General features: G+C 37.8%; 1 protein-coding gene across 2 annotated transcripts; it reads left to right on the forward strand.

Annotated features, from left to right (window-relative positions):
* The first annotated feature begins 465 nt into the window (after positions 1-465).
* NOL11 (nucleolar protein 11) lies at positions 466-20,719 on the forward strand. Of its 2 annotated transcripts, XM_036341201.1 has the most exons (18): positions 469-719; positions 2,099-2,212; positions 2,331-2,387; positions 3,457-3,605; positions 5,922-5,979; positions 6,295-6,439; positions 7,765-7,953; positions 9,489-9,565; positions 11,135-11,258; positions 11,720-11,802; positions 13,182-13,256; positions 13,699-13,883; positions 14,034-14,159; positions 14,309-14,539; positions 15,370-15,448; positions 16,252-16,344; positions 20,032-20,139; positions 20,303-20,719. In XM_036341201.1, the coding sequence occupies exons 1-18, from the start codon at positions 579-581 to the stop codon at positions 20,417-20,419; spliced, it is 2,151 nt and encodes a 716-aa protein (XP_036197094.1). In that variant the 5' UTR covers positions 469-578; the 3' UTR covers positions 20,420-20,719. The 2 variants fall into 2 exon arrangements, with proteins under 2 accessions (XP_036197095.1, XP_036197094.1); XM_036341202.1 differs by lacking the exons at positions 20,032-20,139; positions 20,303-20,719 and adding an exon at positions 16,846-17,087 and having other exon boundaries at positions 466-719.
* Positions 20,720-21,516: the final 797 nt, after the last annotated feature.

Raw genomic sequence — 21,516 nt, forward strand, 5'->3', positions numbered from 1 at the left:
AATTCAGTAGATGATGTGAGCCATGAGATGAAAAGGTTGACAGTCACTGAGCGAGAGGGTTCCTCCGCCTGGTGCTCAGAGAAGTGACAGCCTTGGAGGCCTGAAAGGCAGCGGAGACTGGTGGGTTCTGAGAAGCTGGGGGATTAGGTATCTCATTTAGGTACAGCAGCACGTTATTAAGAATTTATCTACACTGTTCCGTTAGGTCGTGGTAGGAATTCGATTAGAGTAAAAATATAAATATATAATTTACATTCGGACACTTGCCACGCCCACCCTCCAGCCTCCCAAGTCCGCAGCTCATTAGAGCACCGCGGACTCCCAACAGGTACGAGTTTCCCCGCCCCTGCTTCCAACAGGAGTACATCCGGGACTCGCTGGGGCGTGGCCTGGGAGGTGGATTCTCACGCGAACTCCAGGCCCCGCCCACTCCACGCAGCACACGCGTAAGAGGTCGCAGGCTCCGAGGGCCTATTTCTCTTTTGGTGCCTTCCCGTCAATGCCGACTCCTAGTTCTCGCGAGAGGAAGCGCGAAGCCTGCCGGGAGGGATGCGCGGCGGTCCCTAGGTTTGCCCAAGATGGCAGCCCTAGAGGAGGAATTCACGTTGTCTGCGGTACCCTTGGGTGCCGGGCCTGACGGACTCTTAGGCGTGGAGCAGTGCGACAAAACAGACCAGTTCTTAATAACCGACAGCGGCAGGACCGTCATTCTCTATAAGGTGAGGCCGATAGGACCGTCATCCTCTCTGAGGGGAGGGCGATGCGACCGGAGCGCCCCGCTGCTGTCTCGCCCATTGCTGAGCGCGGAGCCCGAGCCTTGGGTCTCTCCCAGCTTCAGGAAAAAAAATGGGTCGAGCGGGGTTAGCGGAAAGCCAGCTCGGCCCCTCCGGAATGCTGACGGAAGGCTAGAATTCGATTTGGTGTTTTTCCTGGAGAGAGAGGCATGTTCTGAGTTGCACGCTGCAAAGCATCTAAGTGCACGTGGACCGGACTCGGAAAGGAAAGGAAGCCTGTGCGTTTGCTTGAGTCCCCGGAGGGAGATGGCCTTGCAACCCCCTTCCTGGGGTCTCGGTCACCCCTCTGCCCCCTGAAGTGTCGGAACGGAGATCAGTCGGGCGGGAGAGGGTGATGGACATGGTGGGAACTGGTTTATCCCCGTGTCCATACACTTAGCCCCTCTGGGAGAAAGTTTTGTGGATTTTTATTTTGGTGTTTTTTTGTTTTTTGGGTTTTTTTTTCTTCCTTAGTATCTTGATGGGAACCTTGATTGCGAGAAATCTGTTGCCAACTAACTCCACGCTGTAAATCCTGGGGTTGAGTCTGGGGAGATCTACACGCCCCGCCCCCTTTTCATCCTAAAGCCTGAAGGCACACCTGTTAAGCAGCTTTATTTTTACTGATCGCGTAATTTTTTTTTCCTGGGTCGCAGAATATAGTTTTCCGTGTGTTTGAGAAGCAAGGTAATCTACTTTGAGGTTTTGGGAACAAGTTACAAACAGTTTCCAAGCTATTTGCTTGTTTTGACTCTTCTGATGACACCGTTGGTTTTTCCCTGGGCTGTCAAGTGGACTTGAAATTTTGCAATTCCTGCATAGGAACATAATGGCTGTTAGCTACTCCTGCTTAATTTCCCATGCTTCTGTTCAAAGGCACAATGGGATAATTTTTTTTTAATGTACTGTTGTTTATATTTTCATCTTAACTACTTTGTAAAAGTTTTTTATATTTTTAGTGGTGGGAAAATACACATGATAAAATTAACTGTCTTAAACCATCTGTTTAAAGCATACAGTTCAGGGTATTAAATTAAGTGCATTCACCTTGCTGGGCAGCCATCACCACCATCCATGTCTGGAAAACTCTTTTCATGGTGCAAATATGAAACTTTGTACCCATTGAGCAATGACTACCCATTCTCCCAGCCCCGGCAGCCACCATTCACTCTCTCCGTCTGAGGTGGAATCACACCGTATTTGTCTTTTTGTGACTATTTTTTTTGATATAGGAAATCTTTTGAATACTATCATTTTAACTATAAACTTGATTGCTTTTATCGTCAGAAACTGGCTTTTTAAATATTGTATGTTAATTTTACTAGGTTTCAGATCAGAAACCTTTGGGGAGCTGGTCAGTGAAACAAGGTCAAGTTATAACGTGTCCAGCTGTGTGCAACTTTCAAACTGGGGAATATATTGTTGTACACGATAGCAAGGTGAGTTTTAAAACTTTTATATACACATAAAACACAACGTGTTCATTTATTAACTTCGTGTTTATTATATGTAAACGAGCATTGGAATACTTTTCTTACTTACATGTTTTAATTTAAGGTTTTGAGATTATGGACTAATGAAGATGTAAACCTGGATAAAGTATTTAAAGCTACAGTAAGTCTTTGGATTTTCCAACATATTTATTAGCTTATTGGTGAGATGGAATAATTTGTATTGTTGTAGCAGGTTGTTTATCTTAGTGCATCTGTGAATGTGAGCATAAAGCTTATAATAGTTTCTCATTCTAGTTATCTTACATGTCTCAGTTTATGAGTTGATGTTATAAAATATAAACTTCCTTATCCCATGAGGTTAAGGATTTAAATACCTCCTGAATGATACATTTGTAGTTATTTCCATGAGTTTAGATGTTTGTGGTGTGTCCCTTGTGAGAACAGCTTCACTGTGCCTTTCTTAAAATAGGTAAAATAAACCCTGCAAATTTCGAGCATGTTATGTTTTAAGAGTGGCACATAATGCACTGAAAAAGAACTGTGACTAACTGCCTTTTTTACTAATGACCTAAAGTGTGTTACATAACTTCTTACTTATAAAATGAGTATCTTAAATTAGGTTAATCTAGAAAGTTCCTAATATTTCTAAGTGTCTAACTCTAATTATATTTGCCACATTTTAGAAGTAGCTCATAATAGAGCTGATTCAGATATAAATGGCAGTTGTTACCTGAACCCTTGAAACGTCTAGCCTGCTGACTCTGCTGTTCCCTGGTTTCAGGCTTTCCATTTACCTTGCAGTGACACGGTCCTGAATTTTATGCAGTGGGATTAACTTCTTTTCTTGGGCTTGCAGACTATGATTGTAATTATGGCATCAGTCTTTAGCTCCAGAATCGCTTATTAGTGGCTCTCTTTGTACTGCTCCCTACCTCCAGTTTTGGCTGTAGCCTAACCTCCAGAATTCACAATGGAAGGATAAACTAAAAATGAATAAAAATGATTACTTAAGGGGGAGAGCAGGGAACAGGGTGACAGACAGGAGCAAAAGTTAGACTTCTGTATGTAATTTATGTTGTAGATTTGACTTTGTACCATACATAATTATAAAATAATTGAATCAAAATGAAAACATCAGTTCTTAAAAATAAGCCTTCTCTAAATGTCTTTATTCTATTAGACGGCAGTTGGTTTAGAATAAAAATTAAAATATTCTTATGTTCTCGTAGTTGTCGGCTGAGGTATATAGAATACTTTCGATACCAGGGACAGAACCCTTGGTGTTATTCAAGGAAGGTGCCGTTCGTGGTTTAGAGGCCTTGCTTGCAGAGCCCCAGCAGAAAATTGAAACTGTTATCTCTGATGAAGAAGTGATTAGGTAAGTTCTAATACTTGTAAGTGAATTTTTACCAAAATGAAAAGGCACTTTGCATGTTTTTTTTTATAACTTTGATTGCTTTGTTAAAAAGCATTTTGGTTAGCCCTGGCTGGGAGGTTCAGTTGGTTGGAGTGTCGTCCTGTGCACCGAAAGGTCTTGGGCACATACCCGGGTTGTGGGTTCCATCCCCAGCTGGGGCGTGTACAGGAGGCAACCAATCAATGTTTCACATCAATGTTTTTCTCTCTCCCTTCCGCACTCTTTCTAAAATCAATGAAAACATATCCTCAGGTGAGGATTTTTTTCAAAAAATTTTTTGGTTTTGAACATAATAAAAGCCTAATTAAAAACCACTTATAAAACGTTGGCTGCAATAACATACCTCAAAACCCTCTGGGGCAGTGGTTCTCAACCTTCCTAATGCCACGACCCTTTAATACAGTTCCTCATGTTGTGACCCCCAATTTCATTGTTACAAATTGAACATAATTAAAGCATAGTGATTAATCACAAAAACAATATGTGATTATATATGTGTTTTCCGATGGTCTTAGGCGACCCCTGTGAAAGGGTCGTTTGACCCCTCAAAGGGGTCACAACCCACAGGTTGAGAACCGCTGCTCTAGGGTGATAGATGACTGAGGAAACTAAGATCATATGAGTCTGTTCTGATGACAGAAAACTGGATAGTCAGTTATTTGAAGATGAAGTGGGTAATCTCACACCAAAATAATCTTTGTTTCTGTCATATTGCCTTGACTGCCATAGTTAGAGCCCTTGCCCCTGAGGAAATGTGCAGCTTGTTAGTGAAACCATAGTGTTTTGAGCCCATCTGCTTTCCCAGATCCTGGAACAAAATCAAGAAAATGAATCATCCAAATGATAGCAGGACATTTCATGATTTCATCTCTTTCCAATCCCCATTATTTTATCACATTTCCTGTTCAGTTAACTTGCTCTCCAGGTCCACATGAATCAAACTTTCTAAAAGTCAAAGCAAAGACCTGTACTTAGTGAACAGTGTGGACAATGACCAGTTAGTCTATCTTGGACTTCCCTTGAAGTGTGAGCAACTGGGGAAAAATATAGGTAGAGGATTTGGGTTAATAGCCATTTTGCGAAAGAAAAACTGGCCATGCAGTCTTGTTACAAGCCCTTTTCACACTCCTGTGCCTAAGTTCCCACTGTCACTTTAAGAAGGCAGTTGAGATGCTAATGTTTTTCTCCGAATGCTAGTCCCAAAAAATGACTCTCAAAAAGGGAGGGGGTCCTTAGCTGGTTTGATGCTGTGGTTAGAGAGATGGCCTACAGACTGAAGGGTCCTGGATTTGATTCCAATCAAGGGCAAGTACCTCAGTTGCAGACTTGATCCCCAGCCCTGATTGGGGCATGTGTGGGAGGCAACCAATGTGTTTCTCTCATATTGATGATGTTCTCTCCTTCCCCCTCCCTTACACTCCTCTAAAAAAAAAAATCAGTGGAAGCCGCTGGCATTGCTCAGTGGTTGAGCATCAACCTATGAACCAGGAGGTTACTGTTTGATTCCCAGTCAGACCACATGCCCAGGTTGTGGGCTCCATCCCCATTAGGGGGTGTGCAGGAGGCAGCCATTCGATGTTTCACTGTCAGGTGCATGTTTCTCTCTCTCTCTCTCTCTCTCTTTCTCTCTCTCTCTCTCTCTCTCCCTCTCTCTCTCTCTCTCTCTCTCCCTTTCTGAAACCAATAATAAAAATATATTTATAAATAAGTAAACGGAGCTCCAGTGGCGCAGTTGGTTAGCGCGCAGTACTTATAAATAAGTAAAATTTAAAAATCAGTAGAAAAATAACCTCAAGTGAGGATTAACCAGAAAAGGCGGGGGCAAGGAGAGTAGAGGCACCCATAAATTTGGGAAACACATCATACTGTCACACCCTACCCTACCCCCTTGTAAACTTTATAACTCACATTATTATCTTTAAGACTGGGAAGTTCAGCAACTTGCATTTAATCCACAGACGCATTTGACAGAGAAATACTTACTAATTCCTTCTGGTATATACAGGGTGGGGCAAATGTAGGTTTACAGTTGTTCATATCGAAAATAATACAATAATAATATTAAGAGTAACTCTTGTGTTTCTTATACCCACAACTGTAAACCTACATTTGCCCCACCCTGTATTTTGGAACACTGAATTAAGTATTCTCTGATGTCTCTCTCTCTCTCTCCTCTCTCTCTAGAAAACATATAAAAGATATTTTCTTAAATTTAGATTGATGGTATGTTTCAACTGGTGATTTGGCATTTTATACTTTTTATTTTTATTTTTTTAGGTGGACAAAGTTTTTCATGGTATTTAGGCATCCTGCCTTAATCTTTATTACTGAAAAAGTAAGTGAGATCTCTAATTCTTGGGCAAGTATATAACATTTTAAAATCACTTTATTACTTTTAAAACTAAAATAGGACTTTAGTATTTCTGTCAGAAGATTATGTATTTTGTATCTTTTAAATACCAAAGAGTCTACTGGCTATATTTCTATGTTTAACTGAAATATTTTATAACATTTAAATTTAATTAGACAATAGGTTTTTAAGCACCCATTAAAGTAATTAGAATGGGGTAACATGGTTTTAACATTTAAATATAGTTGGTTGAAATGAGAGTATTTAAAAAATAAAATAACTTTTTTTTTTTTTTTTCAGCATGGAAATTACTTCGCTTATGTACAAAAGTTTAACTCAAGTGTTGTGAGCAAATATACCCTCTTACTTGGACAAGAAGAAAAATCTGTTATACAGAGTTTTACTGCATCTTTGTGTCGGAAATTCATTTCTTTGATGTCATTAAGTAAGTATTTTTCTTTGAATTTACTGTGACTGTAAGTAGAGGAATATTACAGGATAGTACTTGTTTTTGCAGTTTTCCGCTGTAGCACTTCCCATTGCATGCTTCCTTACAAGCATCTATACCTTCACTTTTTGCACTTTGCCATGTCTGGTCAAGCTTAAGTCATTGGTTCTCTGCAGGTAAATGTTATGTCTTTAAATTTATCATAAGCAGTAAGTGATAGTATAACACTAACAAAAAAAGAAAAATCACCTTTAATCTTTATCATGATAAGGCCAGGTTCTTTGATATAATAATTACTGAACCATAACATATCTAAGATTGTTACTAAATGGCCCTCCATTTCTTTTTTTCCCAGTCTTGAGACTTAGTGTGCCCTTCTTTGAATGGAGGCAGGTGGGTAAAAGGAGACTAACAAAGCACTCTAGGCCTAAGCCAACCAGTGTTTTCCATATTACTTTAATGCCTTGGAGTGTACCTGTTTATAATGGTGTAAAGGATAGGGGGGAAAAACTAATGCTATACTCTACCACTACCCTTTTTGGCTTCTTTTGAAGTTGTTTTGAGAAGGTTAAGGGAGGAAAAAAACAAGAGCAATATTTAGAGAACATACGTATTATCACAATTAAAAATCTTTGTGAAGTTTTTCAGTTTGCAAATGTTTTCAATAGCTATTAATAAAAATGTTTATCATTTCTAGGTCATTGGAATCTGCTTAATGCCTTTGCTTGACAGGGACTGGTTTTCTTAAAGTTTAACCTATAGGGCATAGTTATTGTTAAATAGAAGTTTGCAAGTTATATTTTAGCTTATTGAACATTAAAGTAGGGATTCTGAACCACAGGGTCCTAAAAATCTTCCTATAACATATCTAGAACCACATGGAATTGCCAAAATTTAGTTGACATACAAAAAAATAGCAATTTCATATGGTTTTCAGGGTGATGAGGTAACAAATGTGAAGCATAAACCAGAATGCTAATTTATTCCTAATGAGAGATATATCCTTTCAGTGACTAGATTTTCTGTATCCCTGACAATCTCCTGTCATATTTTATTACAGGTATTTACAGTTTTGATTTCTTGGCTATTATGACATTTCTTACGAAGATTTTTATTAATGATACTCCTCCCTTAATTTTAAATTTGTAATATGTTCTTTAAGTGAAAGCAAAGAGTGATGTTGATTGGTACATTTGTTTATTTTTCTGGTTGGATCCTGTATCAAAATTGATAAAATCTTATAAACAACCTAGTACATACATTTAACTATTATAAATTTGTTCTTTATCCAATAATGAACAACAAATACTTGTTTTCAACAGGCTCAGATGGGTGTATATATGAAACCTTGATACCAATACATCCGAGTGACCCAGAAAAAAATCAACATCAGAGGGTAGTTAGATCAGTGTTGCTCAAGACTGTCGTGTCTGGAAATGCTCGAAATGCACTCAGTGTCCTGGATCAAGATCACGTAGCAGTCCTGGGACCACCGCTTCCAGCTTCTAAGGGTAACTAAAAGCAAATCAATTAGAAGTCCTTTGGATTTTTCCTTCACAGTGTACCTATAGGACTTTGACTTTCATCTTGCATTTGTTAATCTTTCAGAAACATTTCCTTGCATCACTACTTTGCTCATGACTCATGTCTTAAAGAAATAAAAACTGCAGGTGTCAATGCCAACCCATGGGCATTTGAAACATTGGTAAGCCTTACCTAGAATATTAAATTCATAGCTTGGCCACATTTACACAGAATAGAAATCCACTGGACTTGGACAGCTTGAAATTTGGGGACGACTATGCTTTTTCATTTCTGTCACTTCAGAGCAGGATTCTCATCATCACCTTACCCCCAAACACCCCTGTGCACACACAGACTTAGAGTCTATCATGAAAGACCCAGTTATTCCTGGCCAGTGCAAGATTGGGGTCTCTCCACCTATACTATAAAACTCAGAACCTATTGTTTATCACTCAGGTCTCCTCACAGTCTAGACCCCATTCACCTTTCCCGGTCTCTTCTCCTAACTTCACAGCAAGAACCCTCTGCTTTGTTCAGGCCAGGCTCGCTGTTGACTACAAACTTGATATACCCATCCTCACCGGTGTACTTTGTTAAGTTCCTCCTACTTATAGGCATGGCTATGTGCCAGGCATTTTACTTAAATTATCTCATTATTTGTATCTTGTTACCTTCCAACAAACTTTTGAGAAAAAGTACACATAGCATCCCTATTTCACAAGTCAGGAAACTTAGGTAATTAAGTCGTGAACTAGGATTCAGCCCAAGCAGGTTGACTCCAATATGCCATGTACCTCACCCCTCTTAAGTCCTGGCTCTTAACCATTTTACTATGCTGTGCTTCTCTCTCTCAACCCCCCTCCTTCCTCTTTCTGGTTCATGCTCTACGCAGCAAAAAAACCAGTAACCACTATTAGAGTTGTATCTTAACCTGAGATATCATAGAGACCTTTCCATACCAGCATGTTGTTGTTATTAAGACTTTAGCCCTAGCCAGCTTGGTTCAATGAATAGAGCGTCAGCCTGCAAACTGAAGGGTCCCAGGTTCGATTCCAGTCAAGGGAACATGCCTGGGTTGCAGGCTCAATCCCCAGTAGGGGTGTCCAGGAGGCAGCTGATCAGTGATTCTCTCTCATCATTGATGTTTCTATCTATCTTTCCCTCTCCCTTCCTCTCTGAAATCAAAAAAGAAATATATTTTTAAAAAAAAGAAAAGAAAAGAAAGATTTTATGCTTTTGGGCAATTGAAGGTTTATAGCAAAATTGAGGGAGAGGGAAAAAAGAAAGAAAGAAAAATTGAGGGAGAAGTACACAGATAACTTATATATGCCCTGCCTCCACACATGTGCATTCTTCTTTTCATGAGGTGTAATTCCTTTAAATTTTGGTGGCAATCACTGTTGTCATTACTCAATAAAGCAAAACTTGTGTGTTTAACTATAACTCTTCCCTTGTCCCACCCACAAGGCATCATATATTTGTTTATTCTTGGGACTATTCTGAATTTCTCTTTTTTTCACAGAATGCCTCTCCATATGGAACACAAAATTTCAAACACTGCAGATTTCAAAAGAATTACCACAAGGTACCAGTGGTCAAGTAAGTTTTTGCACTTGAAAATTTTTTCAAGTTATTTTTGTGCCTAATGAAGGGACCTCTTTGTTCTAAGTATTTTTTTAACCCGAAAGATTATATTTAATTTGGTTGTTTTACTAGTTTTCCTTATGTAAGACTAAATTATAGCTAGTTTTAGATCAGGGAGAACACTTAACTAGTCATTAAATTATTTTGGATTTTAGCTGCTCTTTGATTTGGCCTTTTTTTTTTTTTTTTTTTTAACTGATTTCAGAGATGAAGAGAGAGCAAGAGAGAGATAGAAATATCAATAATGAAGGAGAGTCATTGATCTGCTGCCTTCTGCATGTGCCACACTGGGATCAAGCCCACAACCCAGGCATGTGCCCTGACTGGGAACCAAACCATGATCTCCTGGTTCATAGGTCGAAGCCCAATCACTGAGCCACGCCTGCTAGGCTGGTTTGGTATTTTTACTTTTGTATTTTGAACTATACTCTTTTATAGTTCTTTTTTTAACATATCTCTGTTATATGTTACTTTTCCTAATAACTTGGTCTGTTAGGTTTATGTTAAACATTATTATGGAATTACATAAGAATACTTTAAGAGCCCAGCTGGCATGGCTCAGTGGTTGAGCATCAATCTATGAACCAGGAGGTCAGGGTTTGATTCCCAGGCAGGGCACATGCCCAATTTGTGGGCTCAATCTCCAGTGTGGGGCATGCAGAAGGTAGCCGATCAATGATTCTCTCTCATCATTGATGTTTCTATCTCTCTCTCCCTCTCCCTTCCTCTCTGAAATCAAGAAATATAAACTTTTTAAAAAATACTTAACGAATTAACAATTTAGCAAACTAGACTGTAAACTTCCAGAGGCTCAGGGGTCCTTGTCTGTTTTGTTCTCTGTTGTGTCTTCACTGTCTAGCAAAGGTGCTCAATGAATGTTAGTTATTTAGTAAGTGATTATTTATATGTAAATCAAGATAATAGGATTTATTGATAGTTGTAATTCTAGAATGAGGAAACTATTTCTCAGCATACAATTTAATTCTAGTTTATTTAAAAAAATAATTTTAACAAAATTAACCACTCACAATTTCACTACTTTAACAAACTTAGTTTTGATTTTCATGTTCCCTTGAGTTTTTGTTGATATACATATTTTTTACAATTTTATAATTCGAATCATTAGATTCTATTAAATTCTGTCCTTTTTACTTAGTACATCTTACAGTGTGCCCATGTTACAGTTGCCTTGGTAATATTTATCATGTTAATAGATGTGTAATAGTGACAATGTTAATTTTAAATACTTAACGTATAATATCAGTCAGATATTTATGAGTCAAGAGTATCTTTTAAATTTTATGCATCATTCAGACATCGGCAAAAGTAAAAACTATGTAAACCTAACCCAATTAATAAGTTGTACATGGGATTGTTCTGAAAAATTGCTTAACTTTATCATGTCCTTTTGTGTTCTATTAAGATTGCTCACACCATAAATTATTGTTATAAATTATATGACTTTGTTGAATCAGATCATAGAAGTGGGAAAAAATGATTACATTTTTATAACTTTTTTTGTAGCTTTGGTATTATGGAGAACATTTATTTATGCTACATGGAAAAATTCTAACTGTGATTCCATACAAGTGTGAAATGTCCTCATTAGCAGGTGCTCTTGGAAAACTCAAGCATGGTCAAGATCCAGGTAGGAACTTACTAGTTTGTTTGATTAATATAAACAATCATCAATTTATAGAGTCTGTTCTTAATGTTGAAATTTGCCACTGATTATTGGCATTTCCTTGTCCCAGGTATCTACCTGGGGAACAGTCCACATTGTAGGTATTGCCACAGGCTTAAGAGCTACACTGTGGTTTTGAACATCAGTGTTCTTCTGACTTTTGGGGCAAGGGGAGAGTCCCCCAGACAAAATCATGAATATCTCTACTCTCCCTGGTTTACCTTCAGTCTCATCTGTTGGCTTAATGTTGCTGGACACATAGCCTTTTACTATATTGTGACGTATTTACCTGGGTTTATCGGTAAAATTAAATGGACAAGCCTCTCTTGAATTGTGCATAAGTGGTGGTTGTTTTTTCTTTGATTGGTTGAGTAAATACCGTAGGTCAAAGAATGCGGGAAATTGTGTATTTTTTATTTTCTTAGGCACTCAGACCATGCCTCATTTTGTAAATTGGCAAACCTCTCAGGGACTTGGATCCCAGAACTCAGAGCCATCAAAGAGAATTGTAAGTTTGGTCATCGAAATACAAATATTATTGCAAATATTATAAGATGGGAAAAGGCTGAATTATTTTAATGATTCATATCTATACAGCTCTTACAGCTTTGATTTTAATGATGGGGCAGTTTAAAATATATTTTTATTAATTTCAGAGAGGCAGGGTGAGGGAGGGGGAGAGAGAGAGAAACATCAATGATGTGAGAGAATCATTGATCGGCTGTCTCCTACACACCCCTACTGGGGACCTAGCCCACAACCAGGTCATGTGCCCTGACTGGGAATCATACCGCGATCTCTTGGTTTATAGGTCAACGCTCAACCACTGAGCCACACCATAGGGCATGATGGGGCAATTTAAATCTTGAACTCAATAACCCTACAGCCTTTATCCAAAAATGACACACATTATCTAGTAGTTAATTTTTATGGGCATGTTTTTAGGTAAGATCCAGGTATGAAAATGGACCAATTCGCAATTAGTAAAATACCTTCCTGAGTATAAAGGTTTTATTTTTTATGTTTAAAACACAAAAAACTGGCCGAAGCCAGTTTGGCTCAGTGGATAGAGCGTCGGCCTGCGGACTGAGGGGTCCCGGGTTTGCTTCCCGTCAGGGGCATGTACCTGGGTTGCGAGCACATCCCCGGTGGGAGATGTGCAGGAGGCGGCTGATTGATGTTTCTAACTCTCTATCTCTCTCCCTTCCTCTCTGTAAAAAATCAATAAAATATATATTAAAAAAAACACACACACACAAAAAACTGCCCTGACCAGATAGCTCAATTAGTTAGAACATCGTCCCTATAAGCCAAAGTTGTGGGTTCAAACCCTGGACAACGTACATACAAGTGTCAACCAGTGAAGGTATAAATGAGTGGAACAACAAATCAATCTCCATCTCTCTCTATCTGACCCCTTCCCCTCTTGCCCCCTCTCCCTACCTCTCTCTAAAATCAATATAAATACATTTTTTTAAAAATTTTTAATAAAAAAAATCTTAAAAGTATTAGACATTTTGCCCTAACCAGTTTGGCTCAATGGATAGAGCATTGGCCTGCGGACTGAAGGGTCCCAGGTTCGAGTCTGGTCAAGGGCATGTATCTTGGTTGCGGGCATATCCCCAGTAGTGGGTGTGCAGGAGGCAGCTGATCGATGTTTCTCTCTCATCGATGTTTCTCTCTATCCCTCTCCCTTCCTCTCTGGAAAAAAAAAAGTTAAAAGCTTAAATAAACCAACTTTTCACTATAACAAAATTAAATTATTAAAAAAACCTTTGTGATTAGAACAAAAGTTTGCTAGTCTCTTTGGGATGTTTTATATTCTTCTCAATGTATATTGGAATTTTTAAATTATTTTGAGATCCTAATCAATTTACTTAATTATAGTTAAGGAGAAGAAAAATTGAAGCAAGTGTACAGCCAGAAGTTCCAGCATCCCAGCAACTTTTATCAAACATAAAGGTAAATGAAAAAATATTATAAATAAGAAAAGTCAAGTGGTTAAAAGAAATCCTACTTACTTTTCATTCTATTTTATTTTTATGATAATTTTTATAGCTATAGCTAACCTAACACTTGTATAGTACCTTAAGATTTTCAGTGACCCAATATTTTGGCTTATTTGACTTGCTACGCGTTTTGTGTGATGGTGGTGCTCTCATCAGTATCTCATTCAGCTTTGCATTGAATATTTGTAATTTATCCTCTTAAAGATTTTTATTTCTAAGCCCTTGAATTTTTTTTCTTTGCCATTTGTCTTTGTGCAGCAAATTGTCAAGTCCATTTTCACAGAAATGCATGGATGCCTTTAGTGACTTAAGAAAATGTTGAGCTAGGGAACCTTTAAGTTTAGAGTGACATTTATTAATGTACCAGACTGAACTCTTTAAATCTGCCCTTTCAGAAAGATTCAGAAAAACACATTGAAATAGAACTACGTAAATTTTTGGCTATTAAGCGGACACCTGACTTTCATACTGTTATTGGGGACATAGTAATAGGACTTCTGGGAAGATGTAAAACAGAACCATCATTTTATCCTCGGAGCTCTCTGATGCAGCTTATCCAGATGCATGTGCTTTCTTACAGGTAAACGTTTGCACACCAAACTTGACGTGCATAATTTTTTTTACCTTGTTTCTTATAGTTCTAATTTCCATGCTCTGAAAAACCTTATAAATTATTTGCAGTTGAGATTTTTCTTAATATATAAAGATGATACATGTTTTCTTTTCTTAGCTTGTGCCCAGGCTTAATGGAAGTTGCATTAGAAAAGACAGATGTACAGATGTTGCAGCTCTGTCTTCAGCAGTTCCCTGACATTCCTGAAGCAGTCACCTGTGCTTGCTTAAAAATGTTCTTGAGGTAAGTTAGAAGCCAATGGTCCCCTTCTTTCACTGCATTTTTAATCTATTGTGTTGTTTGATTTCTAAAACTGGATGCTTGGAAAATGAAAAATTTTCCAGTAAGTTCAAAGAGCGATAAGACTTAATTTCTTTCAATTAACATGATAGCATTGGTGATGACAGTCTTCAAGAAACAGATGTTAATATGGAGTCAGTTTCTGACTACAGTGATGCTGTACAAGAAGAGAAGATGGAAGAGCAAACGGGAATTCTTCAAAATGGCTTCAATCCTGAAGAAGATAATTGTGATAACTGTGATAAAGAGTTAAGTGAAAAGCCTCAGAACACAATAGAGGAGACCACTTCGTGCCCTGTAATACCAAAAAGAGCAGCTCTCCTGTATCCTTTGAAATAGTTTTCTTTGTATTGTCTCTTTTGGGGGGTATAGTCAAATGCCAAGCAATAACTAAGGAATGATTAGATAATTTAAAGTGATTTTTAAAAATTGATTTTAAGAGGGTGGTGAGAGAGAAACAAACACCTCGACTTGTTGTTCCACTTCTTTATGTATTCATTGGTTGATTCTTGTATGTGCCCTGACCAGGGACCAAACTGGCAACCTTGGTCTATTGAGCCAACACTAATGAACTGACCAAAAACCCAGGGTGGATTTTGTTGTTATTGTTTGTTTGTTTGTTATTCAGGGTTTTTTTAAGTTTCTGCTTGAAAATGGATTACATTCATTGCTATACTGAAACAACTTACTTAAATGTGTTTGTTTGTTTTTTAAATATATATTTTATTGATTTTTTACAGAGAGGAAGGGAGAGAGATAGAGAGTTAGAAACATCGATGAGAGAGAAGCATCGATCAGCTGCCTCCTGCACATCTCCCACTGGGGATGTGCCCGCAACCCAGGTACATGCCCTTGACCGGAATCGAACCCGGGACCCTTCAGTCCTCAGGCCGACGCTCTATCCACTGAGCCAAACCGGTTTCGGCTTAAATGTGTTTTCTTATGTCAGAAGCTATACTCTTCAATTCTAAAGTTGGTATCCTGAGTAAATACCACACTCTAGTGATTAGGAGGATGTTCAGTGGTAGAACTCTTCTAGAAAAGTAAAACTTTCATATAAATTTTTAAAAGTTATTGGGAAAGGGAATTATTCATACTTTTAGTAGAAAAGCCTTTATATATTGGTATAAGATTTTCCTTTATTCCTAAATAGAAATGCTGTTCTTCATTCAGCATATAGTGAAACATTTCTTCTGCCTCATTTGAAAGACATCCCAGCACAACATATCACTGTGAGTGTTCTTATAAATCCTATAGAATTTTACTTCTGGTTTAAATTTGCACCTTCACTCCAACCAGCTTTTAGGGCATTCAAAAGGCTATCAGCTTCCTTCATGTGAATAAGAGGTTCCACAGCCCTCATTGTGAAAATTGTGCCTAGGAGATCAGAGAGACTTTTGGTTGGCAGACGTTGGCATAGTCCTGGTGCCAACCCTGAAGGCCAGGTTAATCCATCTGAGTCAGCGGTTCTCAACCTGTGGGTCGCGACCCTTTGGGGGTCGAACGATCCTTTCACAGGGGTCGCCTAAGACCTTCAGAAAACACATATATAATTACATATTGTTTTGTGATTAATCACTATGCTTTAATTATGTTCAATTTGTAACAATGAAAATACATCCTGCATATCAGATATTTACATTACGATTCATAACAATAGCAAAATTACAGTTATGAAGTAGCAACGAAAATAATTTTATGGTTGGGGGTCACCACAGCATGAGGAACTGTATTAAAGGGTCGTGGCATTAGGAAGGTTGAGAACCACTGATCTAAGTTACACACTATTTAAAAAATTGCCCAAAGAAGGATTCTCTCTTCTCTACTTATTATTTGTAAATAAACTCCCTACCCACCCCTCCCAAACCAAATGATCTCCTCATTGATGGCAGGGACTGCAGTTTTATTTATTTTTGTGTCATTAGATAGTAAAATTCAGTAGCCTCTTAAAATTCCTTCCAGTCTCTGTTAGCTTTCCATATAGAGAACATATTTCTATCCAAGTGATAAATTGTCCTTTTTCCCCCCCACCCAGCTATTTCTCCAGTATTTGTATTTTCTTTACTTGAAGTGTAGTGAAAATGCAACTATGACTCTTCCTGGAATACACCCTCCAACCCTAAACCAGGTGAGATCATTTTTTAATTTTTATTCGGTGTTGGGGAAAGTCTGTTTATTTTGTTTATATATAGTGTCAGAACCTGGAATTCAGTAACTGATTTCTCCTTGTCTCTTAGTCCATATGAACTTTTTTCCTCAACCTGTATACAAACCACTGGAGTGGGAGGTCGGGAGCATCTTTCAATTTGGTAGATTGAGTTTTAAAGTTATAATTCTAGCCCTAGCCGGTTTGGCTCAGTGGATAGAGCGTCAGCCTGCGGACTGAAGGGTCCCAGGTTCGATTCCAGTCAAGGGCATGTACCTTGGTTGCGGGCATGTCCCCAGTAGGGGTGTGCAAGAGGCAGCTGATCGATGTTTCTCTCTCATTGATGTTTCTAACTCTCTATCCCTCTCCCTTCCTCTCTGTACAAAATCAATAAAATATTTTTTTAAAAAAAAGTTATAATTCTACACGAAATAACATAAATTTACCTTAAATTCATGATTCTTTTTTGTGACCCTTTTCAAGAATTTCCTTAGCCTCATTGGGAGAGGGTGACAAGTATCCTTCTAATAACCTCTTAAGAATGATGCCTTAGCTGGGTAGCACGGTTGTTTAGAGTTTCATTCTCGTTGGCCAAGGTTCCAGGTTCATTCCTCCATCAGGGCACACACGAGAATCAACCAATGAATGCATCAATAAGTAAATAAAAAAATCATTGTTTTTTTCTCTCTAATTCATTCTCTCTCTCCCTCTCTCTCTCTCTCTCTCTCTCTGCCTTTTTCTTCCTCTCTCTCTAAAATAAAAACATCCTTGAGTGAGAATTTTTAAAAAATCATTGTGGTTTAAGATTGTGTTATTCTGCCAAACCGGTTTGGCTCAGTGGATAGAGCGTCTGCCTGCGGACTGAAGGGTCCCAGGTTCGATGCCGGTCAAGGGCACGTACCTCGGTTGCGGGCACATCCCCAGTAGGAGGTGTGCAGGAGGCGGCTGGTCGATGTTTCTCTCTCATCGATGTTTCTAACTCTCTATCTCTCTCCCTTCCTCTCTGTAAAAAATCAATAAAATATGTTTTAAAAAAAAAAAGATTGTGTTATTCTAATTAAGTATTTCAAACACTTAATTTTATTTTGATTTTAAAATATAAGTTAAAAATTTTTAAGTAGTGGGTTTTTATAGTTGAAAGATCTAACAATACCATAGTATGCACACTATTCTGCAATTTGGTTTTTTCACTCAATACTATGTTTTAGACATTTTCTGGACCAGTATACATACATCTGTTGATTCCCTCATCCTTTTTAATGACTATATTTCAGTTTATGGAAAATCTTAATTTGTCAGTCCCCTAAATAGCAGCAGTTGAGTTGTTTACAGTTTTTTGCTATTGTGAACAAACCTTTGTTGGGAATCTTTTTTTTTTCTTTTTTTTTTTTAAATGTATTTTATTGATTTTTTACAGAGAGGAAGGGAGAGAGATAGAGTCAGAAACATTGATGAGAGAGAAACATCCATCAGCTGCCTCCTGCACATCTCCCACTGGGGATGTGCCCGCAACCCAGGTACATGCCCTTGACCGGAATCGAACCTGGGACCCTTGAGTCTGCAGGCCGACGCTCTATCCACTGAGCCAATCCGGTTTCGGCCTTTGTTGGGAATCTTTATCAAGATATTCTTGTAGCCAAAGCCGGTTTGGCTCAGTGGATGGAGTGTCGGCCTGCGGACTGGGGGGTCCCAGGTTCGATTCCGGTCAGGGGCATGTGCCTGGGTTGCGGGCATATCCCCGGTGGGGGATGTGCAGGAGGCAGCTGATCGATGTTTCTCTCTCATCGATGTTTCTGGCTCTCTATCTCTCTCCCTTCCTCTCTGTGGGAAATCAATGGAGTATATATATATATAAAAAAAGAAACATTAGATCTATTTTAAAAAAAAAAAAAAAAGATATTCTTGTATATTTATGAGAGAATGCCTGTTGGGTAAATGTCCATAAGCAAAATTAATGAATAAAAGATGCACACATTTTTTGTTTTGAAAATGGTCGATTACCTTTTTGAAGGTTTGTGACAATCAGTACTACTATCTCAAAAGTCTGAGACCTTACTCTTTGCCAATCAAATAGATAACAAATGATGCTTTACTTTAACTTGCATTTCTTTGATAATAAGAGTGTTGGACCATCTTTTGTTGCCTATTTTATATTCTTTTTTGTGAACTGCCTGATGGGTTCTTTGTTCATTTTTCTATTGCATTTCATGTCTTTTTCATTTTCGTTTATCAAGTATTTGTAGTTTTATTTCCAGTTTCAGAAGTAAAAAATATATATTTTTAAGAATTCTTTGTATTTGATGAAATTAGCCTTTTTTTAATCAAGTGCATTATACTTTTTCCTATCAAAATTATTAAATTTTTTTCTTTATGATTTTGTTGTGGCTACATCATGCTTAATGCCTTTCCCACTATAAAATTTAAAAATAGGCACACTGTTTTTCCCTAGTACAGTAATAGTTTCTTTTTCTGTGTTTAACTTTTTGATACATATAAAATCTATTTTGGTGTAAGGACTTTCATGGGTATCAGCTTTCCCTTCTCCCCCTAAATAGACACTGGTTTCCTTAATACTTTTTTAGGACAATGATATTTGCCTCTTAACTATACCATTTGGAAATGTAGACCTACATAGGGTATTTTAATAAATGTTTAGCAATAATTTTATTTCAGCTCATGGTAGTTCATCTGTAATACCCTATTCTTGGGGCATAGTTTATATTTCAGAATAGGAGATAACTGCCAATAATCATAAAAAAATAACTTTCCCTTGCCAAAACCGGTTTGGCTCAGTGGATAGAGCGTCGGCCTGTGGACTGAAGGGTCCCGGGTTCAATTCCGGTCAAGGGCATGTACCTGGGTTGCGGGCACATCCCCAGTAGGAGATGTGCAGGAGGCAGCTGATCGATGTTTCTCTCTCATCGATGTTTCTAACTCTCTATCTCTCTCCCTTCCTCTCTGTAGAGAATCAATAAAATATATTTTTAAAAAAATAAATAAATAACTTTCCCTTGAATTAAATATCACTGTAGCTTCCTCTTTACTGATGAATACTATGAAAAAGATGCCATTATGCTTTTATTTTTTTTAATTTTTTTATAAGCAGACTTAGGGGTGTTTTTTTTTTAATATATTTTATTGATTTTTCACAGAGAGAAAAGGAGAGAGATAGAGAGAGTTAGAAACATCGATGAGAGAGAAACATCGATCAGCTGCCTCTTGCACATCCCCCACCGGGGATGTGCCCGCAACCCAGGTACATGCCCTTGACCGGAATCGAACCCGGGACCTCTCAGTCCGCAGGCTGACGCTCTATCCACTGAGCCAAACCAGTTTCGGCAACCATTATGCTTTTAAAATAGCAAGTAGGAGGCAGCCAATCAATGTGTCTCTTTCACATGTATGTTTCTTTCTCTCCCTCTCTCACTTCCACTCTCTGAAAATCAATGGGAAAAATATTCTCAGGTGAGGATTTAGGGAAAAAAAAAAAAAAAAAGGCATAAAAGAGCCTTTTTATATTGTTTAGAAATTCTTTTATCTCTAAACTAAAATTATCAGGTATTTGTAAGGAAGAATTATAACTGTTTGATATAATCATGGATATTAGGAAATTAATCAACCTAAAATTAAATTTAAAATCTTAATTTTTATTTTCCTGTTTACTTTCAGATTATGGATTGGATATGCCTACTTCTAGATGCTAATTTTACTGTTGTGGTAATGATACCAGAAGCCAAAAGTCTACTGTTAAGTCTTTACAAGTTTGTGAAATCTCAGGTGTGTGATAATTTGATCTATACTGAATTCATTTTGTACCTAAGTATCACCTGAATTAAAATTTATTCTTAAACTTTTTTCTTGAAATAGTTATAAGTAATAATTGAGGGCTTGTTCATATGTAGAGTGATAGTAAAAGTTATTCTGAAACTTTTTTCTCTAGATATGCATTTGTTCCGAGCTCAACAAGATTGAAGTAAGTTTTCGTGAGCTACAGAAATTGAATCAAGAAAAGAATAATAGAGAATTATATTCAATTGAAGTGCTGGAACTCTTCTGATATTACCAGTTCTCTTTCATAGACGTTTTATGAAACTCTTTTAAAAGTGAATTCTTCCTACTCATCCAGGCAAGAGATGTGTTTTGTTTGTGACTGTCTTTCAATGACAAGAGAAATGAGTGAGAGCACCTAGACCATCACTTATTGATGTTCCTAGGGTGGACTGGAGGGCTCATGCGAACCTATCCTAGTTTATGGACATTGGAGGGGAAAGTCCTGAAACTTTTAAAAAAAATATGTAACTGAGCTAATTTTAAGTAAACTTATTTGTGATACTTATAAAAGTCTAATTTCTTACCATATGTTTTAAATAGTTCTTTTATTTAAAAAATCACCATTGAAACACTGATTCTAGGAAGAATGTAATGTTGTCAGTGTCAGAGCTGTCCCGGCTCCTCTGTGCTCATAGCCGACAGCAGCAGTCAGTTCCACACGCAGGGTGGGGAACCATGCTTGCAGAGGCAGGGGCTTCTCTTCTGCCATTTTTTACTGTTTTTGTTTTTGTTAATCCTCACCCGAGGATATTTTTTCCATTGATTTTTAACAGAGAGAAACATCAATATGAGAGAGACACATCGATTTGTTGCCTCCCACGAGTGGCACGAGTGGCCCTGGGGATTGAACCTGCAACCGAGGTACATGCAAATGATCAGAATCAAATTCAGGACCTTTCAGTTTGAGGGCCAATGCTCCAACCACTGAGAAAACAGGCTAGGGCAATTTTTTCCTATTCTTTATGTACTTCCACTCACCTTTTCTTCCTACCCAGGCATTGAACAATACCTCTTTCTACACATTATCTCTCAGATTACCTCCATGATTAGTTGATAATTTAAGTTATAAAAGCATTACTAGATAGTAAAAAACAAATAGTTTAAAAGGTTGATTGACATAGAATTTCTCATTTTAACTCTTTGGATTTAGGCCAAATGAATGGTTTTATGTGGAAGAAATAGAGACTTTTTTTTCTTTTTTTTCTTTTTTTTTTTTAAATATATTTTATTGATTTCTTACAGAGAGGAAGGGAGAGAGATAGAAAGTTAGAAACATCAATGAAACATCGATCAGCTGCCTCCTGCACACCCCCTGGGGATGTG

This window comes from Myotis myotis, unplaced genomic scaffold (assembly GCF_014108235.1).
Source record: "Myotis myotis isolate mMyoMyo1 unplaced genomic scaffold, mMyoMyo1.p scaffold_m19_p_17, whole genome shotgun sequence".
In the NCBI taxonomy this organism is placed as follows: domain Eukaryota; kingdom Metazoa; phylum Chordata; class Mammalia; order Chiroptera; family Vespertilionidae; genus Myotis; species Myotis myotis.

Coding starts and splice junctions, on each gene's coding strand:
- NOL11 (XM_036341201.1), top strand. CDS start 579: ATGGCAGCCCTAGAGGAGGAATTCACGTTGTCTGCGGTACCCTTGGGT. Junction 11,803..13,181: donor CAGAGCCATCAAAGAGAATT/GTAAGTTTGGTC, acceptor ACTTAATTATAG/TTAAGGAGAAGAAAAATTGA. Junction 14,540..15,369: donor CCAAAAAGAGCAGCTCTCCT/GTATCCTTTGAA, acceptor ATTCCTAAATAG/AAATGCTGTTCTTCATTCAG.